Below are 25772 nucleotides of genomic sequence, written 5' to 3' on the forward strand. Positions count from 1 at the left end.
GCTCTTAAGTCTCCGGTCAGTAAAAGAGAGTAAAAGAGAGACAGCGTCCAAGTGGAATGAAAATCCACTGAGGAAAGGGTAAAACTGAGCTAATTGTTCATAATCAGTGCCCTCTCATTACTCCACGAGTGTGTTACATGGACTGACGAGGGACTGACTGGAAAGCTCTTGGAACTCCTTAGTGATAGTTGCTTGCTAATAAGATGACCCAATTACCAGCCTTATTTTGAATATTGCAACTGTATAGGAAAGCTAAATCCTTATTGTATTCCTTAAGGCAGTATAACCTTCATACAACATTACTGTAACAGCAGCCAGAGCCAGACAGGTGTTAGATGACCACAAGGCAAGCTATAAATAGCTGCACCTCTCTTTTGCTTTCCTTTTCACCTTTTGTTTCTTCTCGGTATCTCAGCCCTTGTGAATTTCTACCTTTTCTTGTGATTTCTCTTAACTCTCCGTCTCTTTCTCTGTTTTTCTCTTGCTTTGACTTGTTCTGTCTCTCCTACACACATACACACTGTCCTGTGGGTGAATGTTTTGGTATTTACCCATCAGTTAGGGGAGTTGCAAGAGTTATAGCAATTTGTGCATGCGTTCACAGGTTTTCTTCAGCCTTCAGGAAGCCAGGTTGGATTCTCTGAATGCCCTGGACTATCTCTGGCTAAAGTGTATCTTAGTCCCCTAAAGTCTCCTTTGCTGTACTGTTGGAGTTTCTTCAGGGGGTCTTGATGTAGCTTCTTTCATTTCCCTACTTCCTTTCCATTTCTGTGTAGGTGACTTTATAATATCTCATCTCATCACTGGTTCAGTGAGTTTTTGATGCATAAACTGTGCTGTGTCTGGCACTGTGTGAGATACCACGGAGAATTTAAGACACCATTCCTGTCTTTAAAGAGCTTGCTATAGTTGAGGTGGGAAGAATTCCACAACTGATAAACACAAACCATATAGTATAAAATCAAGGGCTGAACTGACACAGTTCTCTACCAGAAATGTGTCACAGAGGCAGGCAGGCATTGCACTTGTCAGGCAGGAGGGACCTAAGCTAGAGTGGAAGGGTGAAGTCTTGGACAAAGCAAACAGGTCTTGAGATAGACCTTAAGGAATTGGGAGTGTCACAAGAGGGACAGGAAGTGTATACCCTCCAGGTTGAGAGAAAAGCATTCTTTGAAGTCCAAGAGCATAGTTTTTGCTGATGTACACATGTTTCTAATGAAAAAGAAATCCTGAATGGAATCAGATCTCATGGCTATATCTAGTTTGGGTGCCGCTGGTTCTAGAGGACCCTGGAGTTTCATGGAGCTTGCAGGGTGGTATGGAGACCCAGCTTGACAAGCCCATAAGGAATGTGTTCACCCTATGGAGTCAGCCTCCACTTATTGTTTGCTTAGTGAATGTTTACGCTAAATAAAATTCAGAGCCCTTCTACTGGGTTTGTAGAGGTGAGGCTTGTAGAGGCTTCTCAACACAGCAGAATCATTATCGTCCCTAAGCAGTCCACTTCATCATGTCAGATTAAAACATGAGCCCTGAAAAACTATCTTTTGTCAAAGATCAGAATCTCATTAACGTGATCGAATGCAATTAAGTCACCATCAGCTTTCAAGAGCATTTTAAAGGGGGCTCAATAAGTGGTGTAAGTCTCGGGGCATAAGAGACTTGAATGATATTCACATCCTTTTTACTTACTCACCCAGTATGCCTGTAGGGGGAGGAGAGACAGGGATATCTACAATCCATGCTTCCTTGATAATCTAGAGGTGATCACTGTCTCACACTTCAAACTGGTAAAGCAAATATGCTTTAAAATAAAGGCTTCTGGGGCGCCTGGGTGGCGCAGTCGGTTAAGCATCCGACTTCAGCCAGGTCACGATCTTGCGGTCCATGAGTTCGAGCCCCGCGTCGGGCTCTGGGCTGATGGCTCAGAGCCTGGAGCCTGTTTCCGATTCTGTGTCTCCCTCTCTCTCTGCCCCTCCCCGTTCATGCTCTGTCTCTCTCTGTCCCAAAAATAAAACAAAAAAACGTTGAAAAAAATAAAAAATAAAGGCTTCTGGGGAGGAATGTGTAGAATGAAAATAAAATGGATTATAATAAAAACAGATTTTCAATCACATTCACTCATTCATACATTATGTTCACCAACATACGAATGCCACCTGCCGAATCTGCCACTTGCCAAATCTATAGCCAGGTAGAGAGGCAGCTGCCTATATGATGAGACATGAAAAGTGTTCCAGTAACAGCATGTTGAATTCCTCTATTATAGTTACTCCTTCAAATTAATGCATAATATCTGAAGCTCCCCTAACGAAATGAAAATGCTCTGTGAGGATAGATAATACTATCCAACTGACCTGTTTATAAATTTGCACAAATTGGCTTTGCAGAATAACTAGCTGACACTCTGCAGAGAGCAATGTCCTGAGGAAATAAGATATTCCAACAATAAATATTGAGAGAAAAGATGAAAAGCATGGGGAGTCCGGCACAAAGAGATGCAGAAAAATAGGGTGCAATAAGTTGAAAGTATGTGGAATTAAAGAGGCTGAGGGTTGAGCTTGTATTCAAGGCAGAAACAGGGAGCTGAAGGAGGAGAATTGCCCAGGAGTAATGCCCACCAAGCAGTTAGGATTGGCTTCCCTGAAGAGCATACCTGCTCCGCTCATTGTTAAAGGTAAAGCAGTCCAAAGCTTTGTTCTTTTCATAAAATAATAGACTCATAAATATTTGGGCACTGGAAAATATCATAGCCATCTTGGGCCAACTCATTTGTCTTACAGGTCTTGAAACTGTTCATCCCTAAAAAAACGTTCAAATGCATTCTTGCACAAGGTCAACCAGGACTTAATAGAGCTCAGTGGATCACAGCTAGGGTGACCTATAATGCATCCTCCAAGCTAGGACACTTTTGAGAGAGAGGGAGGGAGTGACTAGAGGATGTGCTAAGAAAACAGGCATAAGCTGGACTGTCCTTAGCAAACCTTGGATATATGATTGCCAAATCAGAGCTGAAGCAAGAGGAAGCTACTGGAAAATAAGAGGAATGTAGAGGGAGAAGGGGAGCAATCTCATGGTGTTAAAAAATGGAATAAGTGTCCAAACAGGGCACAGAAAAACTATTTCAGATGGGGAAGACATGATGAGTCAAGAGCATTGGATTGAGTGGGGTGCCAGGTCGACCTGGCTTTGGAAGTGCATATGTGGGATGATGACTTCCTCCAGCATAGGTGAGGTCAAGCAGAGACATCCATTCAAGATGAGGGAGAGCAAAGGAAGAAAGACCCAGAGGCAAGAAATCGGCAAATAGGCACAGAGCTGGAAGCAAGTCCCAGTGTGCCATCTGAGGCATAGTTTGGGCTCCTTTGTACTTCCTCACTGCAGCAGCAAAGAGACCCGAGCTACCCATGGGGGCTGAGAGGGAAGGCAGCCACTTTTGCCCTCTATCGGATAAGAACTAAGCTTCTCTCCAGATCTCTTTTGGGAGTGTGCAAGCTACTGCTACAATCCTCTATAACCTCTCAGGGTTCTGGGTGGCAGTGACAGCCTTGAGTTCTATGGATGTTTAATCAGATCACCAGGGAGCGTACTAGGACTGGACATTAACAGATACTGGGAACAAATAGTGGAATAAATGGGCCAAAGTCCATGTGTGGCTTAACCAGTGTGGAATCCCAAGTCAGGTCTATGATCATTCTCTGTGCACGTGGTCTAGCTCCAGGAGGTAGTTACAATTACAGTCTACCTTTTGCATATGAAGAAACTGAGGCAGTGGTCTTCCAAATGTATCAAGAATTTTGCACTGCCCATCAGGCAGCTCAGAAGTTCTCATGCTGACATGCTGACACTTCCTTTGCACCTGCCTCCCCTGGCAGCAGCTGATCACTAAACATCTCCATACTGTGTCCCATGAAATCAGCCTTTGGAAACTCATTCTAAGGGAACTGGTCCCAGCTAACAGCTAATGGCAAGATTCTAATAAACCCATTCTTGCTAAATTTGAAATATCTGATAAGACTAACTATGCTTCCCCTCACCTCCATATTTACTCTTCATAGAAATAATACCCTAATGTTTTAAATTAAAAAATTGCCATATTTTAATTTCATTAATTGCACACAATTTAGAGAGGAGAATGGGTTTCTGTCTTTGTTTCCCATTCAATGAACCTTTTATCCTTCCAAGACCTTTCTAGATCCCAGGTCCAGCATCAGGTGAGAAATGCTAGGACAAGCTAGTATTCAGAATCTGATGAATTCTACTGATTCTTCCTTGAGGGAAGAGAGCAAGTATGAGGAGCTCGGCTAAAAAAAAAAAAAGTCCTGGAAGGACAACCCAAAGGCCTTTAGTAAGGGAGAGGTGACAGACATTGCTATAGGCTGAATGTTTGTGTCACCCCATCCATCCACCAAATTCCTATATTGAAGCCCTAGCCCCCATTGAAACGATCTTTGGAGCTGGGGCCTTTGGGAAATAGTATTAAATGAGGTCATGACCGCGGGGCTCCATGATGGGATTTGTACCCTTTTAAGAAGAAGAGCAATCAGTGCTATGTCTCCCCACCACCAAGTGAGGACATAGCTGCCATCTGCAAGTTAAGAGAGTTCTCACCAGGAACCAAGTCTGTCCGTGCCCTGATCTTAGACTTCTCAGCCTCCAGGACTGTGAAAAATGAATGTCTGTTGTTTAAGCCAACCAGTCTATGGCATTTTGTTAGCTGCCCCAGCAGACTGAGACAGACACCATAGAATGAGAATCTGTGGGGTTGACCCTTCTTGCAGTCCAGCAGCTAATCAAGTGTGTGCAACACTGTGCGCTGTGGTGTTTCCAGGGAGAAACATATGTGCAGGAATTTCTTTTGAAAGTAGCAGTCAGCACAATGATATCAACTCTTCCATTAAAGGTGTTATGCTTTCCATTTGGACTTATGAGAATGAATGCTATCTCAAGTCCTGTTTCCTTGACTGGGAAAATACAAAGGCAAAATACCTTTCCCTCTCAATCCCCTAACTGGCTCCCAAAGAGACAAGCCACATTTGATGTCCAGCATCTCAAAGTTAGGTTGACATATATGCAGTAAAGTGCACCAGAAAATTAGCACACAGGGTAGGCAAGAGCCCTTAGTATTCTGAGGCAGTTAATTCCACAGAAGAGACAAAAACAAAGTTCCTATGACTAAAATGATGGAAACGAAGTAGTGGAAACAGCTAGATTGGCATTTTCCGTCAAACAACTTTTTTATTTGTGCAACATATTTCTAAGTGATAGAAAATGACACACTGTCTCCATTACTTCATTTCCGTCATTTCAATTTTTTCTAACTTTCATATTTGTGAAACAAATTGCTTTAAACATGTCAAAGACACTTGAGTGGAGTGTTAGCCAAATTTTAAAAATAAAGATGATTCATAAAGACAGCATTTGTGTTTATAACCACCAAGATAAAACTTCAAGAAAAAGAATTGCAGTCCTGATTATTTAGGGCACAACTCTAAGGTAATCATCTTCAGAAGTTAGAAAGAAGTCTGTTATTGCTCTCTGCTTCATTTCCCCTAGATTTATATGGCACAGTGTACCTGGCCTTTTGGGTGCTCCATCATCCCTATTTCATTGATTTACTGAGTAACCACCCCCAGATTTATTGTTTTGGACTTGGACTCTGGTTGCATTATTATGCAACGGGCTGAGCCCTTCATTGATATTTTGCTCCCAATCACTCAGTTCTGTATTCTCCTAGAGCCGATGCTTCTTGAGGGAAAGGCTGTATTCTGCCTGTTGCTAAAGATAGGCTTTAACAGGGTATAAGGCAGCCAGGAGGGTATTCCTTCAGCACATACTTTTGAAGAATGGATATTGGTGTTCCAGAGAAAGAAAGCTTCACAAATATTGCTCAGTATAGCAAACTGGAAGATCTATATCACTGACGGCAAAAAAAGAATAAGAAGGAGAACGAGAAGGAAAAGGAGAAGGAGAAGGAGAAGGAGGAGCAGAAGGAAAAGGAGAAGGAAAGGAGGAGGATGAGGAGGAGAAGGAGGAGGAGAAGGAAAGGAGAGGAAGGAGGAGAAGAAGGAGAAGAAGGAGAAGAAGGAGAAGGAGGGGAAGGAGAAGGAGAAAGAGAAGGAAATGAGAAGGAGGAGGAGGAGAAGGAGGAGGAGAAGGAGGAGAGAGAGAAGGAAAGGAGGAGGAGGAGGAGAAAGAAAGGAAGAATGTGGATAATTGTGCAAACAGTGGATACAACATGTTCTTTTGTTGCATTTTTTTTTTAATTTGGAAACAAACACTGCACAGGAGATTTACAATAACACTACAAAGCACTTTTTTCAAACCATTAGAGAGGTGTCAATCTGATGTCCCATGAGCAAAGACGTTCTCCTATATAGCTATCAAAATCAGGAAATTAACATTATTAAATTGTGATCATCTATTCTTCAGAACCCATTTGAGTTTCACCAGTTGTCACAATAATGTCCTTTATAGCAAGAGGATCCAATGCAGAATCACATGTTGAATTTTGTTGTCATGTCATGTTTTTTTTCAGTTTGAAACACTTTCTTGGACTTCCAAGGCAGTAATTTTGTAGAACGCTTCTCAATTTGGGTTTGTCTAGTGTTTCCTCATGATTACAATCTGGTTTTGTATCTTTGGCAGTAATACACAGAAGCATTTTGCGTTCTTCTCAGTGAATCCTATCTGGTTGCATGCAATTTTTTTACACGTCCCATTACTGATGATGTTAACTTTGATCACTTGATTAAGGCACTGTCATAGGTTGGTGTTTTAGTCTATTTGGGCTGCTCTACAGAATGCCATAGGCTGGGTGGCTTATAAACAACAGACATTTATTTCTTACAGTTCTGGAGGCTGAAAAGTCCAAAATCAAGATGATGACAGATTTAGTGTCTGATAAGAACCTACTTCCTGGTTCATAGACAGCTGTCTTCTCACTGTGTCCTCACATGGTGGAATGGGTAAGGGAGCTCTCCAGGATCTTTTATAGGGGCACTGTTCCCATCCTGACGGTTCCACCCTCACGAACTAGTCACTTCCCAAAGGCCTCCCTCTAGATACCATTACATTGGGGTTTAGATTTCAACATAAGAGTTTGGGGGATGGGAATACCAGCATTCATTCTATAGCAGTTGGGTTCCACAAGAAGTAGACTTTGAAATCAGTATGAAAGAAATTAGGGAGTGCTCTTGGGTATACTTAGACAGAGGGAGAGGTTGAGCTGTGAGCAATCCTAACAAAGGCCACAGCTGATCCCATGGAGAGATATGGAGCTGAAACAGGTCTTCATAGGCAGTTTTTCTCAGCTTAGGCAATTCCCAAAGAGACCTGACCCACCAAGGATCATTTTCTGGCATCACTCCCAGCAACTGAAGATACGTCTGTCATTTCTGAAGGGACTCTGGGCAGCACATCTCAGAACCCAACACTGTGGTGTCTGTCAGGGTTCCCTGCTGCAAAGTTCTTGTTTTTTCTCTTTGTAGTTAACAAGTACTTTACAGTAAAGTACCTTGAGACTATGAAATGTTTTCTATTCATCACAATTTCTATTGATACAATGATTGATTGATGTACGTATGAATTCATGATTTCCTCTTTTAATTAAACAGGTTACTTAAATCTGTTACTATCATTAATTAATTTGATGTTCAAATTGTCCTAGATTTTGCCAGTTGGAAGCTCTTCCAACTGGCTTCAGTATCCTTTCTTCCTTATTTTCTGGCACAACAAGATGTCTCAAGCTCATCTCATATTTTCCCTGCCCCAGCCCTGAAATCAACCATTTCTTCAAAGAGCTCTGCTTCCTTTTAATAGAAAATAGTATTTAAAAATCACAGCCTGGGTCCTGTGTATGCTCACTGCTATTTTACCTCCTGTCAATATTTTCCAATCGAATCTAGGTTTATCTCACTTATTGTTTTTGCTTCCATGATATACCTATGATGACCCCTGGCCCCTGACCCCTGCGACCTTCATAGTGTTTCTCATCCTTGAGGTTTCTCCTATTTCATACCCAAGGAGACCTGAGTAAGTATGGTGTAATGCAGATAATAATACCACTCATAAAATGATGCTCAGTGAATCTTCACAAAATGCCAGCTGTGTACTTTGTGTTTCTTTTAGCTTTCTATTGCTGATGCAAAACATTATTATAATTTTAGTGGCTTAAAACAACACAAATATATTATTTTGACATTAGGCATAATGACAATGACTGAATAAGCTGTATTAATATCTTAACCAAGCTCCTTTTTTTTTTGCCGAATCTCTTCCCTCAGGGAGGAATCAGAATTCAGATGACAGGCATAGATTCTGGAAAGGTCTTGGAAGGACACAGGATCCACTGATTGGGAGGTGAAGACAGATAACCATTCCCTCTCCAAATTGTGTGCAGTGAATGGATTTCAACCAAGGGAATTATTTCCATAAAGAGTGATTATGGAGGTGGGAGGGAGTGTAATTAGTTTTATCAGATATTAAAATTTTAGCAAGAGTAGATTTATTAGGCTCTTGCTATTTACTGTTAGCTGAGACCAGATGCCCCAGGATGAATGGCCAAATGGCTATTTATTGGGTATAGCATGGAGATGTTTGGCCACTAGGAGCTGCTGGGGAGGCAGGCTCAGAGGAAGCCCCAAAGTGAGGATTTCTTGGCCATTCAGAAGACAATGTGAAATTCAGAGCACATGCCCTGAGTTTGGGGTTAAACTTTGGAGTTCAAGAGTAGACAGATGTTTTAGACAAAATTCCCTCATTGTGCCATTTTCCAAAGGACGGGTGTCATTCATGGAAGACCAACGTATACACCTTCAGTCCACAAGTGAAGAGATACTTGACAATTACCTCTATTTAAAAATTTTTAACTAAATCAGTGGGTGACAAGTTGGCAGAGGAAATGAGAGAAGACTGGAGTATCTTGGGCCATGGGGAGATGTCAAGAACAATCGTCTTCTTCCACAGGCATCTCTAGGCGGGACTCCAGTAGTCCAACCTGGAATGTGGTTCCTTTACATTCTTGTGTTTAAACATGGTTTTCTTCACAGTCACTTATGTAGCTGATTTATGTCATTGTCATAAACACCAGGCTTGAGTGCAATTGTTTTTATGATGCTTTTTTGTAAATAATTTTTTTAGTTTATTTATTTATTTTGAGAGAGAGAGAGAGAAAGAGAGAGACAGCACAGGAGGAGGGGAAGGGCAGAGAGAGGGAGAGAGAGAATCCAAAGTAGGCTCTGCTCTGTCTGCACAGAACCTGATGCGGAACTGGAACTCACGAACCATGAGATCATGACCTAAATGAAACCAAGAGTCAGATGCTTAACAGACTGAGCCACCTAGGCACCCAACTTTTATGATGCTTTTAAATGTAAGCAGTGATTAGCTTGTTACACAACTATGAACATCTCTAGTAAGCAAATGATCATCCACCTCTAAATGTACATATGAACTAATAATTATGCAACGTGCATGTCATTCCTTTTGCCCATCCCTCAACTTCTATTTTTGTTGTTATGTCTTTAATAAAGTCATTCCTGACTCCACCATTGATCCACTGCTCTAGGTCTGTTACCATCATGTGGCATTAGTTTTCTGACTTAAATTACAGCCTAAACTTGGATGTTTGATTATGAACTCACTGAGTGCAGGAAATGTATCATATACATCTCGTATACCTACCTTTGTCACTCCAGTAAAATGATATTACTTTACTCATAGTAAGCAATTTATAAATATCTGTTTGAATAAACATTTATTATGTACATCCACCTGCAGACTAATACCAAATGGACTGCATCTTATTGCCTAGAATATTTTTCTATGCTGATTTTTGCTCCATCAGCAATTGGTTTAATTTCTGGCAATGCAAACTCATCTAACACTTGCTGTTATGAATTGCATTCATGTATTTGCATTCCAAAGACAGACAAATATTTTGTTAGATTACCAATGATTTGTCCTTATTCCCATCATTTTTGATATTAAATTATTAGCAAGAATTGACTGTTTTAGTGGAAATTTCTTCAGAGGTCTGCTTTCCTTGGAAGATATTCAGCTAAACTTTTGATCTTATCCTTGTTGGCTAATGACAACTGCTTTTTAAGCCAGTTGCCATTATTGTAAATAAATCAGTCTTTCTCATAAGGCTCACAAGTCTCAGTCCGCTTACATGATGGATACAACTCAAACAAAGGGAGCTTTGGCTCCATGCAATTGCCATTTGCTAGGGAGATTTAGTTCTTATAAGAGAGAATTCCTTCTGGCCTGCTTCCTGAAGTTGGTTGAGAATGTGAAGGAGGTAGGCACTGAAACTGCTAGCTGTCATGAATCTGGTTAGTGATCCCCACTTTCAGTTCAAAGTGTGTTTTCTGCCCCCTCCAAACCTGCACTGGGCTTCCAGAGCCCAGCTTGAGGGTGGCAGAACCCTAAGAAATGTGGAAACATCCTTTTTCCCCTGAAAGTGTTGCTAACAGAGTGAGGACAAAAACTGGTATGCAGTTTGGTTTATAAACCCTGAAATCCAGCACGGTACAATAAATTAAACATTGTGACCTCAACATCCTATCTCTGTCCTTGACATCACTAGAATCTGAAGGATTTAGACCTCAATGAATTGGTAGAGCAACAGAGCCTTGTTTAAACTCATGCCAGGGAAGGACTAGAAATTGCCCTAGAAACAGTTGTTATGTAGACAGACTTTGTACTTCAAGTACTTCCACATTTTTATACCATCATCTATGAGCAAGTTTCCCTATTCTTAACATCCAGTTCTCTTCCAGCTGTGAAACAAGTTTTTAGGAAAGGTACGTTAATCAGGTTTCATATCATACACTCATGAATTTAAGCAAATGTCCCAGGGATATAAACATTTTTAGTATTATCTCTCATTTTTCCTCTCTTGGAAGTATTTTCATGATCAAAAAGCAAAGTGGGAATATTTTGAGAAGTCAAGAGGTCTTTCTATCATCTTGATTGCTCTCCTACAGTCTTCACAGAGCAGCCAATGTGATTTTTAAGAATAACTTAAGGCAGACATGTGTCTTTTCTAGTGATTTCTTTTCTTACTCAGAGTCAGTTCTAGAGTCCTGACAACAGCCTTCAAGGCTCTATTTGATCTTCTGGCTCGCTCTCTCTCTCTCACCCCATCTCCTATGATTCTCTCCAATGTTCCCTCTGCTCCAGGCACATAGTCTCCTCAAGCATGCTGAGTATCATGTTCCTCAGGACCTTTGCACTTAAGGTAATTCTCTTCTCCAGATGTTTGCTCGGCTCATTTCCTCACTTCTCCTACATCTGTGCTCAAATTTCACCTTACCAGAGAGTCCTACCTGGTCACTTTCTCCAAATCAGCACCACCACCCCATTACACTCTGTCCCCTTTAATTGCTTTATATTACTTTTTCATGGCATTTACCTCCATTGATGTAGTATATATTGATTTGCTTATTGTCTGTTTATTCCTACTAAACTGTATGCCCCATGAACCTGTGTTGACATCACTGTTCTCAGTATCTACTGTCTAGTACCTGGTACCAAAATGGTGCTTGGTAAATGCCTGTGAATAAATCTCTGAACCATGCCACATCAGCAGCCACCTTCTTCACTACCCATGTGGTCATGCTCAGAAATAAAAATAAAATATAAGTTTAATGAACTTCATTTTCTGTTGTGGCCATCAGACACTATAAAATAACGAGAAAAATAATAATTTGTTCAACCCATGGCATGCCCTTCACACACATTATTTTTTAAACCTCATCCTGTATAAAGCTAGTTTACCAATGGAAATTGATTAGCTGATTAGCTTCCCCGGGCCTGAGTGCTAGACCAAACAGACCTGGGTTCAAATCATTGTTCTGCAATTGATAGCTAGTTACTTAAGTTCTCTGAGCCCCAGTTTCCCCAGATATTACATGGACATAACTGTTAAAGCCAATACAGAGTGTTAGTGCTATATCTCACACAAAGCAGAGTCAGGGTTCAGAGTGCACAAGAGAAACTTCTCTAGGTTTTCTAAGCAATGGAAGTTTAGTCAAAGGAATTGGTTACAGTGAAGTCACAGTGAGGCATCTTGGAAATTAGTGACAGCAGAAACCTCCCCCGACACCTGGGGCTGGAGGCACATGGAGGAAGAGGAGGTCTTACCAGAACCCAGAAGTCATCCCTGAGAACTGGAACCATGGCAGTGCCCAATGGGAGCTGAGAGCCTTTGAGGGGATTCAGCAACTCCAGAAGCAGAGAGAGAAGGGGGGACAGACCTACTTAAAAGCCAGAGGGCAAAGGAGCCTGGGAATAAGATTTTCTGTAGAACCAGAATGAGGTGGGGTGGCATTGGGTCTGAGAACAAACAGGTGGTCAACAGTCACAGTAGATAAGCACAAACAGTAGTTCTCTTTCCCACATGGACAACCTGGAACTCAAATTCAAGTTCTCTGATTTCTAATCCTCCTGTTCCTTAGATATTGGATCAGCAATATGAACAAATCTTACAAAGTGTTATGTTCTATAACCTACCTCATCTAAATTGTAGAGGTTTTATGTTCATGATTTTTTTTTCTCAAAGACTAAAAATATTCTGTCTTCTCTCAGATGAGGCAACACATCCATGTGGTTAAGGGAATTTCCGGAAAACTAGTTATTGAGTAAGCCTGTATGGCAGTTAACCACACCAGGCCTGATTTTTGGAGCAGACCCTTATAAAGCATCATGATCATCAAGTCTTGCAGCTTAGTCATGAGTCAGGGTTAGAGGGGATGATGTTTTACTCGTAGCTGTATGCCCAGCAATGAAAACAGTGCCTGGCACCCAGTAGCAGTCAGAAGCTCTTGAGTGAAGAATAACCAAAACCTAGGGTCACCTTTCGCTCCACCCATGTCACTCTTGGCTAAGCCTCTATTGTTTTCTCCTGCTTCTACCTTACATCCATCCACTTATCCTCCCTCTTTAGGTCATTAGCCAGAGCTAGGCATTATCACCCTGAGGACACCATCATGTTTTACCTAAATACTTCAGCAGCCCTCTGCATGCTTTTCCTCCATGCTTGTCCCCGCCAAACCATTCTCCATCTGCAGCCAAACTGATCTTCCTAATGTGAATATCTCATGAGGCCACCTAGAGCTTCTCAATGGCTCCTGCCCCATCTCCTGGGACACAGCCTAATGTTTTTGCACAGTATCAAAGGTCCCTTTGGCTCTTACCCTGCCCAAGTCAACTGCTTCTACTGCCACAGGGTTTCATCATTCCCTTATGCCTCGCATTTTCCTTATTCCCTCTGCCAAGAAGGCTCCTCCCCACCTTGTCCATCTTTAAGATTCCATCCCAAAGCCACCTTCTTTGAGGGATCCTCTCTTACTTCCATAGCACCTTCAGCCCCTTCCTCTTCTGGGTTTCCAATGCACCCAACAGCTGTGAAGATTATGTTTCAGAAGCTCTGCCACTCACTGTTCCTCATGGCTAACAATCCTAGATAAAGCCTGGCGTACTGTAGGCACATTTACAGTGAGTGTCAATACTTTGTTGCAGGACCCCTGGAGTTTTATTTCACAGATGAGGAAATCCTTATATTTCAATACAATTGAGTTTTCTCTGATTTTTTCCTCATGTTTTTTGGCTCCTCTCTGTGTTGTTGGCAGACCCCTGGGCCAGGCTCTGGCCTTGCTGGACCATCTAAGATATGTACTTCTTAATGCTGGTGGTCTGCATCAAGAGGTAGCTTTTTTTATTATTATTATTATTATTATTATTATTACCATTATAATTATCATTATTTTAGTCACTCAAAGATCCTAACACAGTGCTGGTTATTTCACAAAATTTTATCTTACTCCCAAAAAGATTGTAAAAGACGTAGGAAATAGTGAAAAAAACGTAAAATAAAATTAAGGTAAACAAGCCTCCTTGAAGAGTGTATTTATCTTCAATTTACCAAATATTTATTGAGCACCTACTATATATATTCCAAGAGTCTTGCATGCCACTCAGTATATGACATTAAGTATAACTCAGTCTCTGTCCTCAAGAAGTTTCCCCTTCCTTCCCCACTTTACTGGAGCCACAGAATAAACATTGCCAGGAAGCTTCCTTTCTTTAGGAAATATCTGAAAATATATGTATAAACTCTCCCACTGACAAGATATGAAATAGGGCAAATTCCTGAGGTCCTTGATGAAATGATTTGATTTTGAACAAAAGAATCTGTGCCATTTTTGATTGTTTCTTTCTTTCTTCCTTTCTTTTTTTTTCTTTTTTTTCTTTTTTTCTTTTTTTCTTTCTTTTTTTTTTTGTGGTGGTGTTTTGTTTTTGTAGTTGGTAACCTGATGTTTCTAAAAGTACATCCTGGCCCTGTGTGCTCCTGTTCCATCCCAAGACTGATAAAACAAGGTTTGCTTCCCTCTGCAAGGCTACCGTATTCTTGCTTCCAGCTCTGCCACATACACCATGTTGCCACAGCAACACTTCCAGGGCCCATTTGGAAATAGATTGATTATTTTGAGCATGAAAGGTGCGTCTTGGGAAAAACAAATGAATCAAATGGAAAAATGAATTAACATCATGAAATTTACCTTCCCAGCTGGAGACATGATATATTCATATGTTCCCTGGAGATGATCCTCTTCTAAGAATTCACTATTAAAGAAAGTCTGCAGTTAGGTGGAGTCAGAGCTCAGCTTAAAACATATTTGTATGTGAATGGAAAACACCCTTTGAAGGAAAAGGTTTTGGACTAGAAATTTTTATTTTTTGTGAAGGATGCTTGAAATTGACACCTGGCTTGCTACAGGCGTCTCATTCCAGAGCTTCTAAAGTCTCTGTGATGTCCTTAATGGGACCTGACATTTGTGAAAATGTTCAATTCAGTCCCAGGGACATTTATTTGGCACCTATTTGGTGCATGGCATTGTGGCATTCTATGGGAGCTTTAAAGACAAGTAAGATAATATTTTAGTTGCATAAGAAAAATAGATATCTAAGTGAATATGAAGAAAAAGGTTTTTCTGGGGTTTTCAGTGATTAATTAAGCCTTGAACAACCAGAAGTGTCTTACTATTTGCTACTACTAAGTCTAGCATAGATGGAGCACAACTATGGTCACTTGACTCACAGATGAGCTTCCCAAGAGATGAGAGAAACAGGGGTGTCCTGAGATATGAGCTTCATTTCAGAGCGTCAAGGGCAAGTAGCTGACAGGCATGTCTTCTTCAGTGAAAGGTGCCTACTCCTCCTCCTGGCTGATTATGTTCTTCCCGGTTCTAGATCTGAGCCAAGTGAAATCAGAATAATTCTATTAGCAATAATTTTCAACCATACTGACCATACCATATGCTGATTAGTGGCCTTCCTGGACTCCTGGGAATCTAATTACCACATAGTACACTGTTTCAATATAAAAATATTCCACACCATTAACTCACTAAAAAATGAATTTCTAAAATGCAACTTGTTCCTCCTTGGAATTTTACCTATGCAGCGCTTTGCATGAAGAGGGTTCTCTGGTCTATGCAATGACTAGTTGAGAGCAAATTTTCCCCAAGGGCACATAGGACTGAGTCTGAGCTGGAGGTGGGTTTTTCTTTGTCTTTTATGTGAATAACACAAATATGACAAATCCATGCAAAAAACTCAGAACCAACAAGCCAACGTTAGTAAAAAATGAAATCTTAAGGAACTAAATATGTTCACCCTCTTCCTCCTGGCTTCAGAATGGGGGTGTTAAGTTAGGTGCATCTCTCTGTATTCACTCATGTATATGTAAGGAGAGAGTGAGGTTAAAGAATCCACAGGGACATTTAAATCTAGACATATGGTCCAATTGAATTTTGCCTTACAAATAGTATTGCTGTGGCCTCAAAAACAATTTACAAATGAAAACAAGCACTTAAACTAAGAGCATGTGTTAATTTCTAGATCATTTGGGAAGATGGCACCAATTTTAGGTAAGTGTGAAAAAATGTAATTGGTAATTGTATTTTTCATGGTTGGGTAGTCCAATTCTAAAGATTATGTTATTAAAAGAAAAATTAGAATAGTTTCTGTGATATTTTGTTTCCACTTCTATTTTTCTTGCTCAGGTATTTTTCAACAGAGAAGTCACAATTTGGAGGGGTGTGGGAACCAACTCTCTGAGCATTACACACTTTCAACAAATGTGCATGGTGATCACCTGTGTAAGGCTGAGGTTCACATCCAGATTTAGCCAAGGATAGTTGATGGGCAGTCATGGATGTTGATGGATAGGTGTTCCGGATTGTAGCCTGATTGTGGTCTCTTAAACATGCTACCTCCTGGGGGTGAGAAGGGCTATTTAGTGAAATGAAATACTACTCTGTCACAACTTCCTCACTCACAACTCAATCATAGAAAATTCTCCCCCAGAGCTGTCATTGAAATCATTACAGTTAGAATTAAACATGTTGTATAGAGCAGCCGACAAGACCCTGCGGTACTATTGACATGTCAGGTCTCACATTAATAATCAGCTCTCCCATACAGTGAATAGGAAAACGTCTGTGAATCTGGGCTCTTTTTTCCTTCCTTTGGGATGAATGTACTCACTACCTGTTCCAGGTTTGCTTCCATACACTGGTCCGGTGCCACCTGGCCTGACCATATCAGCAGTATTGTTTACCCTTTGTCTTTCAGTCGCTAACACCACTGACTCAAATCCATTATAGCCTGCAGCCCCTCTTTGCAAGCAGGTCTTCTTTCTGATGATCAGTTGGTTGTTAAGCCCTTGGATTCATGTTTCGGTCTCACGTCCCTTCTCTACACCATGGCATATTCCCTCACTGTCCTTTGACCTCATATCTCTTCAGATGTTCCAATTTATTCTTATCTTTCCTTCATCTTTGTTTTTAAGCAGTTTATTTTAGAATACTCTTGGGGTTAAAGAAAACTATGAGGATAGTACAGAGAGTTCTTATAAACCCTGCATCTAGTTTTCCTTTGTATTCACGTGGCACATTACTATGGTACATTTGTCAGAACAGATGAGCAATAGTGATACATTGCTATTATTATTATTTTGTAAGACCTTCAGTATCCTCCCCCTTAGCTCCATGTAGGCGACATGATGCAGAGAAAAGACAATGGGTTTAACGGTGCAAATATCTTGGTCTGAGCCCCATGTCTACCTCCGCCTAGTTATATGGATGTCTTCCAAGTGACAACCTCATAGAGCCTCAGTTTCCCATCTGCAAAAATTCCCTCACAGGAAAGGACCCCAGGAAATAAACCTTCTTTCCTGTTACTTTATTTTCATCATTATATGAACTGCCTTAACAACTCTAAACAACTGGTACAGTAATAAAATTGGACTTTAGCTATGTCTAGTGAAATCAATAAAAAATCACAACCAGCTTCCTATGTCTTCAGCACCCTATAAGACTGTGAGGAATTTAACTACGAGGTGTTAAGGAAACTAAATGTTGACCTAATAGTTCAGATGCTTATTATTGGTTTAGTGATATATTTCTCTTTGGAAGGAAAAACTAGGTGATATTTTTTTCTTCTTAGATCCCAGTATTAGATGCTGAGTGTCTATAATAAATCACTCCTTAAATAAAAAAAAATGTAAAATTCTCTAAGTCACAGGTTGGCAACCATTTACTGTAAAGGCCAGATAGTAAATATTTCAGGCATTGCAGACCATATGGTCCCTGTCACAGCTACCCTACTCTACTGTTTTAGCACACTAATACTCAAATGAGTGAGAGTGTGACAATGAAACTTTATTTATACAAATAGGCCATAAGCTACCTTTGACCTGTAGACCATCGCTTGCCAGCTCCTGATCAAGGCATGAATGAATGAAGATGACAGTGACCATAAATGATTTGGAAAATCACGAGTTAGGAGTGAGGGACAGTGTTCAGGTGATTCTTATATGATGATTCTGGAATTATTAAGGCTTTTTGGTTTATAATGAATGATGCTACTTTTTTTAATTGATTGTGGGAGTGAGCTGTATGTATTCCCCTGACAGAAAAATTACTCAGCTCAATGTATTTTACTCAGGAATGAACTAGCCTTTGAAAGTAGATTTGGGTTCTACAGGTTGACTGTCCATGAACCCAATCCTGGCTTCCTGCTCCTGGAGCAAAGGAAGGATCACTTATAGGAATAAGAAAGCCTGAGGCAATGGGGGAAAGTATAACAATAACTGCCATTTATTGAGCTGCCTTCCCCATCACAAATGATGACCACTGTTATCCCATTTTACAGAACAAATGAGAAACAACATGTAAGTGCCATGATCACACAGCCAGGGTCTAAGCCAGCAGCATTGCTCTCCTCTTGGCCACAACACTTCCCTCCACAAAAATAACTGGCTTTCCCCGGAACATTCACATTTCTTCACATTTAGAACTAGACCGGGAAGGAGGGTGGGAATCACCTCTTCTTCCTTCTAGCTTTACTTTCCAGCAGCTGTTATATTTAAACACAAACAATAAATGTCTCCTGAGCCACCCCCTACCGTGCGCCAAGCATAAAGCTTTCACTATGTTGTAAAATCTATTTTTTTTTCCATTTCCAGAACTGCAGAGACAAGGAGGTGGAGGCTCACAATTAAGCAATTGGCCCAAAGGGATGTCTATAGTGAATTGTGGTGTCAGAATCTGAACATAGTTCTCACCAGCTCCAAAGCATTTTCTACACATACAACTGCCATACAGCTTAGTGATTAAACTCCCAGGCTCTAAAGCCAGACTGGTTGGGTTCAGATCTCAGCCTGCTACTTGCCAGCCACATCACTTGGACAGATTGCTTAATGGCCCTGTTTCTTGATTTGTCAAGTTAAGATGATGATCATAATTTCCTTCTCATAGTTTGATATAAGGAATAAACCAGTAACAGGCATGTAATAAACAGCACAAGCGTTGGCTTTTTCCATAGACTACAAGCTCTAAGAGCAAAGGAGTCTGGTTCACTGTTGTATTCCTAGTACTGAGAATAATGTCTAGCACATGGTAGGGGATATGGTTGCATGAATGAAAAATGTTCAAACAAATTAGTCTTTACATTAGGTTGTGATTGCATTCAAAGCCAGGAAGAATAAACATGTCTCCTCTTTTTCTTTACTTTTATTTTATGCCATGAATTTGATAGGTAAAATTTAATATGAGTCTTAGGGCACCTGGGTGGCTCAGTGGGTTAAGCATCCAACTCTTGATTTCAGCTGGAGTCATGGTCTCGTGGTTCATGAGTTTGAGCCTTTCATTGTGCTCTGTGCTGACCGTGCATAGCCTGCTTGGGATTCTCTCTCTCTCTCTGTCCCTCCCCTACTCACATGCACTCTCTGTCTGTCTCAAAATAAAATAAACCTTAAAAAATTAATATGAGTCTTCAAAATCATAATTTCAAGTGTAATAATGGAAATAGTGATCGTCTTAGTTATTTCAATGTTCCTAACAGAAGTGGGTGTTAGTGCAAAGTTGAGGCTCACAGCACACAGTACATGGCTTCAGAGACATTCTCCTACTTCGTTGCTATACTCCTAAAGAGCATTCTTTTTTTTTTTTTTTAATTTTTTTTTCAACGTTTATTTATTTTTGGGACAGAGAGAGACAGAGCATGAACGGGCGAGGGGCAGAGAGAGAGGGAGACACAGAATCGGAAACAGGCTCCAGGCTCTGAGCCATCAGCCCAGAGCCCGACGCAGGGCTCGAACTCACGGACCGCGAGATCGTGACCTGGCTGAAGTCGGACGCTTAACCGACTGCGCCACCCAGGCGCCCCAAGAGCATTCTTATGTAATACATTTTAAAGTTCCTTTTATCATTTTTGTTTGTTTGTTTGTTTGTTTTTACAAAACTTAAGTCTGTCATTGTCACATAGATTTTATCTCTGAACATTTATTTTTACTGAGCTTGTATGGTATTTGATACTGTGTATTCTAAATCCAAGCCAATATTTAGTGACAACAGCTTCCAGGAGCCCCTGTAATGAATGAATTATGGTTCCACTTAGCTGGTGAAATTGTGTTTGATGTCTACTCTTCAGTAGTGATGGGGTCTCTAGGGAGCAACAACGCCTTCAGAGAAAAGGGCAGCCTCAGCCTCCCCACCACCCCAGTTTGAGCAGGCACAAAGAGGAAGCTACCCAGGAAATACAGAGATGGAGGTGCCTTTGGAACAAGCAGCTCTGGCAGGATTTATGAGCAGGATTCCCATAGACTAAGCTCCATATATTCCCAAGAACACCACCTCGACACTGTTACATCTTGGCAGCAAACCATGTTTAAGACTTTATTGAATTTATGATAATATCCATCCTGAGTGGTGATTAACTGATAACCCCTAACACATAGCAAAGCACTGGGGTTCTAATCTTTCTCCCTAGCTTGCACTGGGTAGAATATTATTTTCATTAAGATTAAGTATCTCACAAAATTACACTGCAATTAACTTATGCAACCTCCTCCTTAGAATGCTCTGTCTTTGACAATATGCCTACCAAAGAATCCTTTAAGACCTCAGTAACTGGAGAGGCCCAAATGAAGCATTGGTTTTGTTCATTTTAATGTAGAATCCTCTGCATGTTTTCTATAAAGCAAAGTAAATAGGTTTTTCTCTTAAAGATTCTTCTGCTTGCAATCAAAAAAAAAAATTACAGACTTAGTAGCCTGATTTGTATTTTTCTTCAAGTCATGAAGAATTAAATATCTAACACATTTTGGAAAAGTTTGTAAATGAAAGATTTGCTCTAGTTTAAAATATCTATATGTTTGATTATCTTGTAAACTAAACTACAAATTAAACTATAAGCTAAAAAGCTAAAAAATGCTGTCACCTTCATGTTTTTCAGGAGTCCATGGTGAAATTTAGTTTTGAGGTTAACACCATGAAATAACAATTTGGTCTAAAATGACAGCAATAAAGAGAAATAACATTTATACATTTATACTGAGATAACTTATATATAAAGTGTGATGAGCCTCAAAATATGGTAAAATGCCCTGATGCTTAGTCTTCTATTTATTTTTTAATATAAAATTTATTGTCAAATTGGTTTCCATACAACATCTAGTGCTCATCCCAACAGGTGCCCTCCTCCTCAATACCCATCACCCACCCTCCCCTCCCTCCCACCCCCCATCTACCCTCAGTTTGTTCTCAGTTTTTAAGAGTCTCTTATGCTTTGGCTCTCTTCCTCTCTAACCTCTTTTTTTTTTCCTTCCCCTCCCCCATGGACTTCTGTTAAGTTTCTCAGGATCTACATAAGAGTGAAAACATATGGTATCTGTCTTTCTCTGTATGACTTATTTCACTTAGCATAACACTCTCCAGTTCCATCCATGTTGCTACAAAAGGTCATATTTCATTCTTTCCCCTTGCCACGTAGTATTCCACTGTGTATATAAACCACAATTTCTTTATCCATTTATCAGTTGATGGACATTTAGGCTTTTTCCATAATTTGGCTATTGTTGAGAGTGCTGCTATAAACATTGGGGTACAAGTGCCCCTGTGCATCAGCACTCCTGTATCCTTTAGGTAAATTCCTAGCAGTGCTATTGCTCTATTTTTAATTTTTTGAGGAACCTCCACACTGCTTTCCAGAGCAGCTGCATCAGTTTGCATTCCCACCAACAGTGCAAGAGGGTTCCTGTTTCTCCACATCCTCTCCAGCATCTATAGTCTCCTAATTTGTTCATTTTAGCCACTCTGACTGGCATGAGGTGATATCTGACTGTGGTTTTGATTTGTATTTCCCTGATGAAGAGAGACATTGAGCATCTTTTCATGTGCCTGTTGGCCATCTGGATGTCTTCTTTAGAGAAGTGTCTGTTCATGTCTTCTGCCCATTTCTTCACTGGATTATTTGCTTTTCGGGTGTGGAGTTTGGGGAGCTCTTTATAGATTTTGGATACTAGCCCTTTGTCTGATATGTCATTTGCAAATATCTTTTCCCATTCCATTGGTTGCCTTTTAGTTTTGTTGATTGTTTCCTTTGCTGTGCAGAAGCGTTCTATCTTCATGAGGTCCCAATAGTTCATTTTTGCTTTTAATTCCCTTGCTTTTGGGGATCTTAGTTTTCTATTTAAGTAACAGCTGAGATTGGTTATGCGTAAGAAATTATGGGCAAAGCATCATACATGCGTTATTTTATTTCATCCTTAGGTAATATTGTTCTCCTCATGTACCGATGAAGAAACAGAGAAGGAAATAGGGATTTGTAAAGGCCAAGTAACTTGCCAGAAATTGCCAGGGTAAGGAAGTAGCAGAGCCAAGAGTCAAATCTAGATAATTGGCCTCTGGAGCCTGAATTCTTGCCCATGACATAAGCCTAAATCACTAATGAGACTGGCAATAAACACATGTTTCAGTTGAATGTGAAAATGGCTACATGTGTAACCTATAAATATAATCCTGTTATAGGTAATATAACAAATTGTATTCAGAATAAACCCCAAAACATTTGCCTATCTCCCTAAAATAGCAATTCTGACTTTTTAGAGGGTAGCATTTTAGGCAATGGTAACTTCACAGTACCCTATAAGCTCTGTTATGTTTTTGCATCCCAAATTACTATTGCTACATCTTATTGGAATGCATCAACTAGCCAATGAGCAAAAATTCCTGTAATTATCATTATTCTTTTTTTTTTATCTAGACATGACAAATCAGAGCATCAAAGAAGTTCAGAAAATCAACTAACATCACATAGCAACTTGGTAGCAGAAATGAAATTCATACCCAAGTCTTATGATTTCAAGTCTAATTAATTATTTTAGCCTTCAGCCATAAGATGACAGAGTCAGAACAAAAATGGTTTGTGAAATCATCTCAATGCTTCTTCCCACAGGTCGCTACCCTCAGGAGAACAAGGGAACCTACATCCCAGTTCCTGTTGTCTCACAGCTGCAGAAAGGCAAGTGGGGGGCCAAAGTTGTCATGAGAGAGGACAGGTCTGTCCGGCTGTCCATCCAGTCTTCTCCAGAGTGCATTGTGGGGAAATTCCGCATGTATGTTGCTGTCTGGACCCCCTACGGCGTTCTCCGCACCAGCCGAAACCCAGAAACAGACACATACATTCTCTTCAATCCTTGGTGTGAAGGTAAGGAAGGGGCAAGCATTTTTCTCATAAAAAAAAATAGTTCATATTTTTCCAGTATATCTCTTTTTGGAAGGATAGCAGAATTATTCTACAAGATATGTCCCTTTGCTATACACACAGTTTTGCATTGTTGAAAGACAGAAAAAACTATGAAATTTGTCCTTAATGTATATAAGGACAAAACCTGTGTATATGAAGTTAATGCTGCTACACATTTTTTCCAGGACATAATTGAGGAATGCCTGAAGTTGCACAATTAGTTAAATTGTGGAGTGATGTGTCGATGGTGTCACTTCTGTGTATATGCTATTACTCTGTAAACAAAATAGGCTTATTGATCTTGACTTTCAAAACTCTTAGGATCTATATAATCTGGCTTCAGAAAAATAGGATAAAGTTGATCTTGCCTATAGTAAAACTAACTTCTCTCTCTTCCTAATTTAAGAACAGAAAGCCTGAATGTTAAAAGAATCCCATAAATTTGTATATATGAAGAGTGGGTGCAGATTTCATAAGCCATAACTTTGGATGTACAAACATGTAACTTTAGTTTAATATAATACAACTTAATCTCTATACTATTTGGAGTATTCCTTTCTGTCTGTTACAGAAGCTTAATCCAGTTATATTCAAATAAAATAGGTCAAAGTCCAAGGATTTCTCCCAATTCCATTTAAAAACTTCTTAGTTACACACAGTATTTTCCCCCCATGACCATCTCTGCCCTTCTGTATCTGCCCCCTGCTTCATATTTGGTATGGAGCTGATTTTCAGTTCCAGAGGCAAAAGCAAACATTGCAACAGCATTAAGGGGAGAAAGTGCACTTTTAGATCTTAAGAAATAAGGTAATGAAACTTATAAGAGTTGATATAGGACAGATTATCACATTATCTTACTTCATGTGTATTGCTCTCCAATGTCTTCCCAAATAAGTCTACATTTTTTGCTGATTTTGAATGACCATTGTTTGTGAGAGTTGCATTTGAATAAGGGTTGAGCTGCATTTACAGGTAGATAATAAGTGAACAGCAATGTTGTCTACTCGTATATAACATAAATCTGGATCCTACTGCCCTTTTCTTTGAATTCTCTGTTCCAATGTCGTTGGCAGATGGCACTGAGCTAATCCTATACTCCCTGCTCACCGCCCCCATCATCTTGTCCCTGATAATCCTATCTATGAGACAGATGTCCAAGGTTGATGGTAATAGGAGATGTTACTGGGGCCATGTGCCATTCAAAGGTGCACTCCTATTTACAGTAATCTAGTCAACCAGATATAAAACATTCTGTGATGGAGGGGATGCGGTGCTATTTATAGAGATGAGGGGAGTGAGGTTGTAGAGACAAACTAAGATTTTGAAAATGTTGAGTTGGACATAACTGTAGATGCCTGCGCAGAAATGGCAAGTAGGTATTTCAATATGTGAATCTGAAGATGAGAATCAGAGATGCAAATCTGGGAGATGTAAATCTGAACATAGGGAGGAAATACAGGGAGGAAAGAAGATATAGCATCTAGCCCTAAAGGACACCAGCATTTGGGGGGAGTCTAATAGGCAAGGAATTAGCAAAGGAGACTGAAATGGAGGAGTATGTGGGAGATGGCCAATTGTAAAAAAAAAACTGCATTTCAAAACTTCATATTTGTAAAACAAATAAACTAGGAATTTGATATTGACTTTCTTTGCATTACGAAAAGAAAATCATATAACTTCATGTAACTATCCAGCACCCTTAGGGGTTTATAAAATGATACGATTTACCCCAAATTTGGTATGTTTGCAGATTTTCTGGATTATACCACCTGTGTATCAGAGGGTACATATTTACATCCATTTCAACTTATGTTGCCAGTTTTCCAGAGATAAAAAGGGTTAGTCATATGCCTGATGTATTGAGTTTATAGGAGAATTATTCAGGAGGTGTAGAGTCTAATAACTTTCTACTGCCTGATCACTGCCTTGGTCTTCAGTTGTATCCCTGGTGAGCAACTTCCAGGTTTCCCTGTTCAGAAGGAGTCACCTAGTCCAGAGATAATGTAGCCCCAGAACTCGATGCTGCATTACAAAAAAAGGAGCAGAGGGACTTTCCCTAGGTATCACTGATTTGAGGCAGGTGAGAATAAAACTAGACAGATCAATTTGGAAGCTGTGACCCAGGACAAAGATGATGATGGATGGACTGGACTATGGTGGTGGCAGTGCAGATGAGGAGGAAGGGATGGTTTGGAGATCTACTTTAGATTTAGAACAGAAATTGCAGAAGGGTTATCATGAGAGGTGAAGGAAAGGGAGAAGTCCAGAATAGCTCTAGGTGGCTGGTATATGACCAGCTAGGTTGGTGGTGGTGCCATTTTCAGAGCTGGGAAGACTGAGGGAAGTGGAGAGGAAGATCTAGGGATGAAACTAGGAATTATATTTAGAAATGTTAATTTGGTGATATCTGTGGAATATCTAAGTGAAAACATCAAGTAGGCACTTGAATAAGTGAATCTAGAGCTCCAAGGAAATGAGTGAGATTGGTATGTAAATATGGGCACTATCAGGAGCTAGCAGGGAAATTTAAAGAAAGAACAAACATGGATTTAGTATCATCCACAATTAGAGTCGAGACAAAGGAGAAGGAGACCAAGAAGGATTAGCCAGGGGGTTAAAGGAAATCAGAAGAGCCTGATGTCACAGAGCCAGATGATTGATTAATTCAAGAA

The 25772-nt window shown here is 40.2% G+C and overlaps 1 protein-coding gene across 3 annotated transcripts in view; it reads left to right on the forward strand.

Annotated features, from left to right (window-relative positions):
* The window catches only part of F13A1 (coagulation factor XIII A chain), a 251473-nt gene that overhangs the window by 24941 nt on the left and 200760 nt on the right, over positions 1-25772 (forward strand). For all 3 annotated transcript variants that reach the window (XM_019830279.2, XM_006931478.3, XM_045057168.1), the window contains exon 4: positions 22810-23061. In XM_019830279.2, the coding sequence (XP_019685838.1) occupies positions 22810-23061 (252 nt within the window). The remainder of the gene's footprint in view (positions 1-22809; positions 23062-25772) is intronic.

Source organism: Felis catus, chromosome B2 (genome assembly GCF_018350175.1).
Source record: "Felis catus isolate Fca126 chromosome B2, F.catus_Fca126_mat1.0, whole genome shotgun sequence".
In the NCBI taxonomy this organism is placed as follows: domain Eukaryota; kingdom Metazoa; phylum Chordata; class Mammalia; order Carnivora; family Felidae; genus Felis; species Felis catus.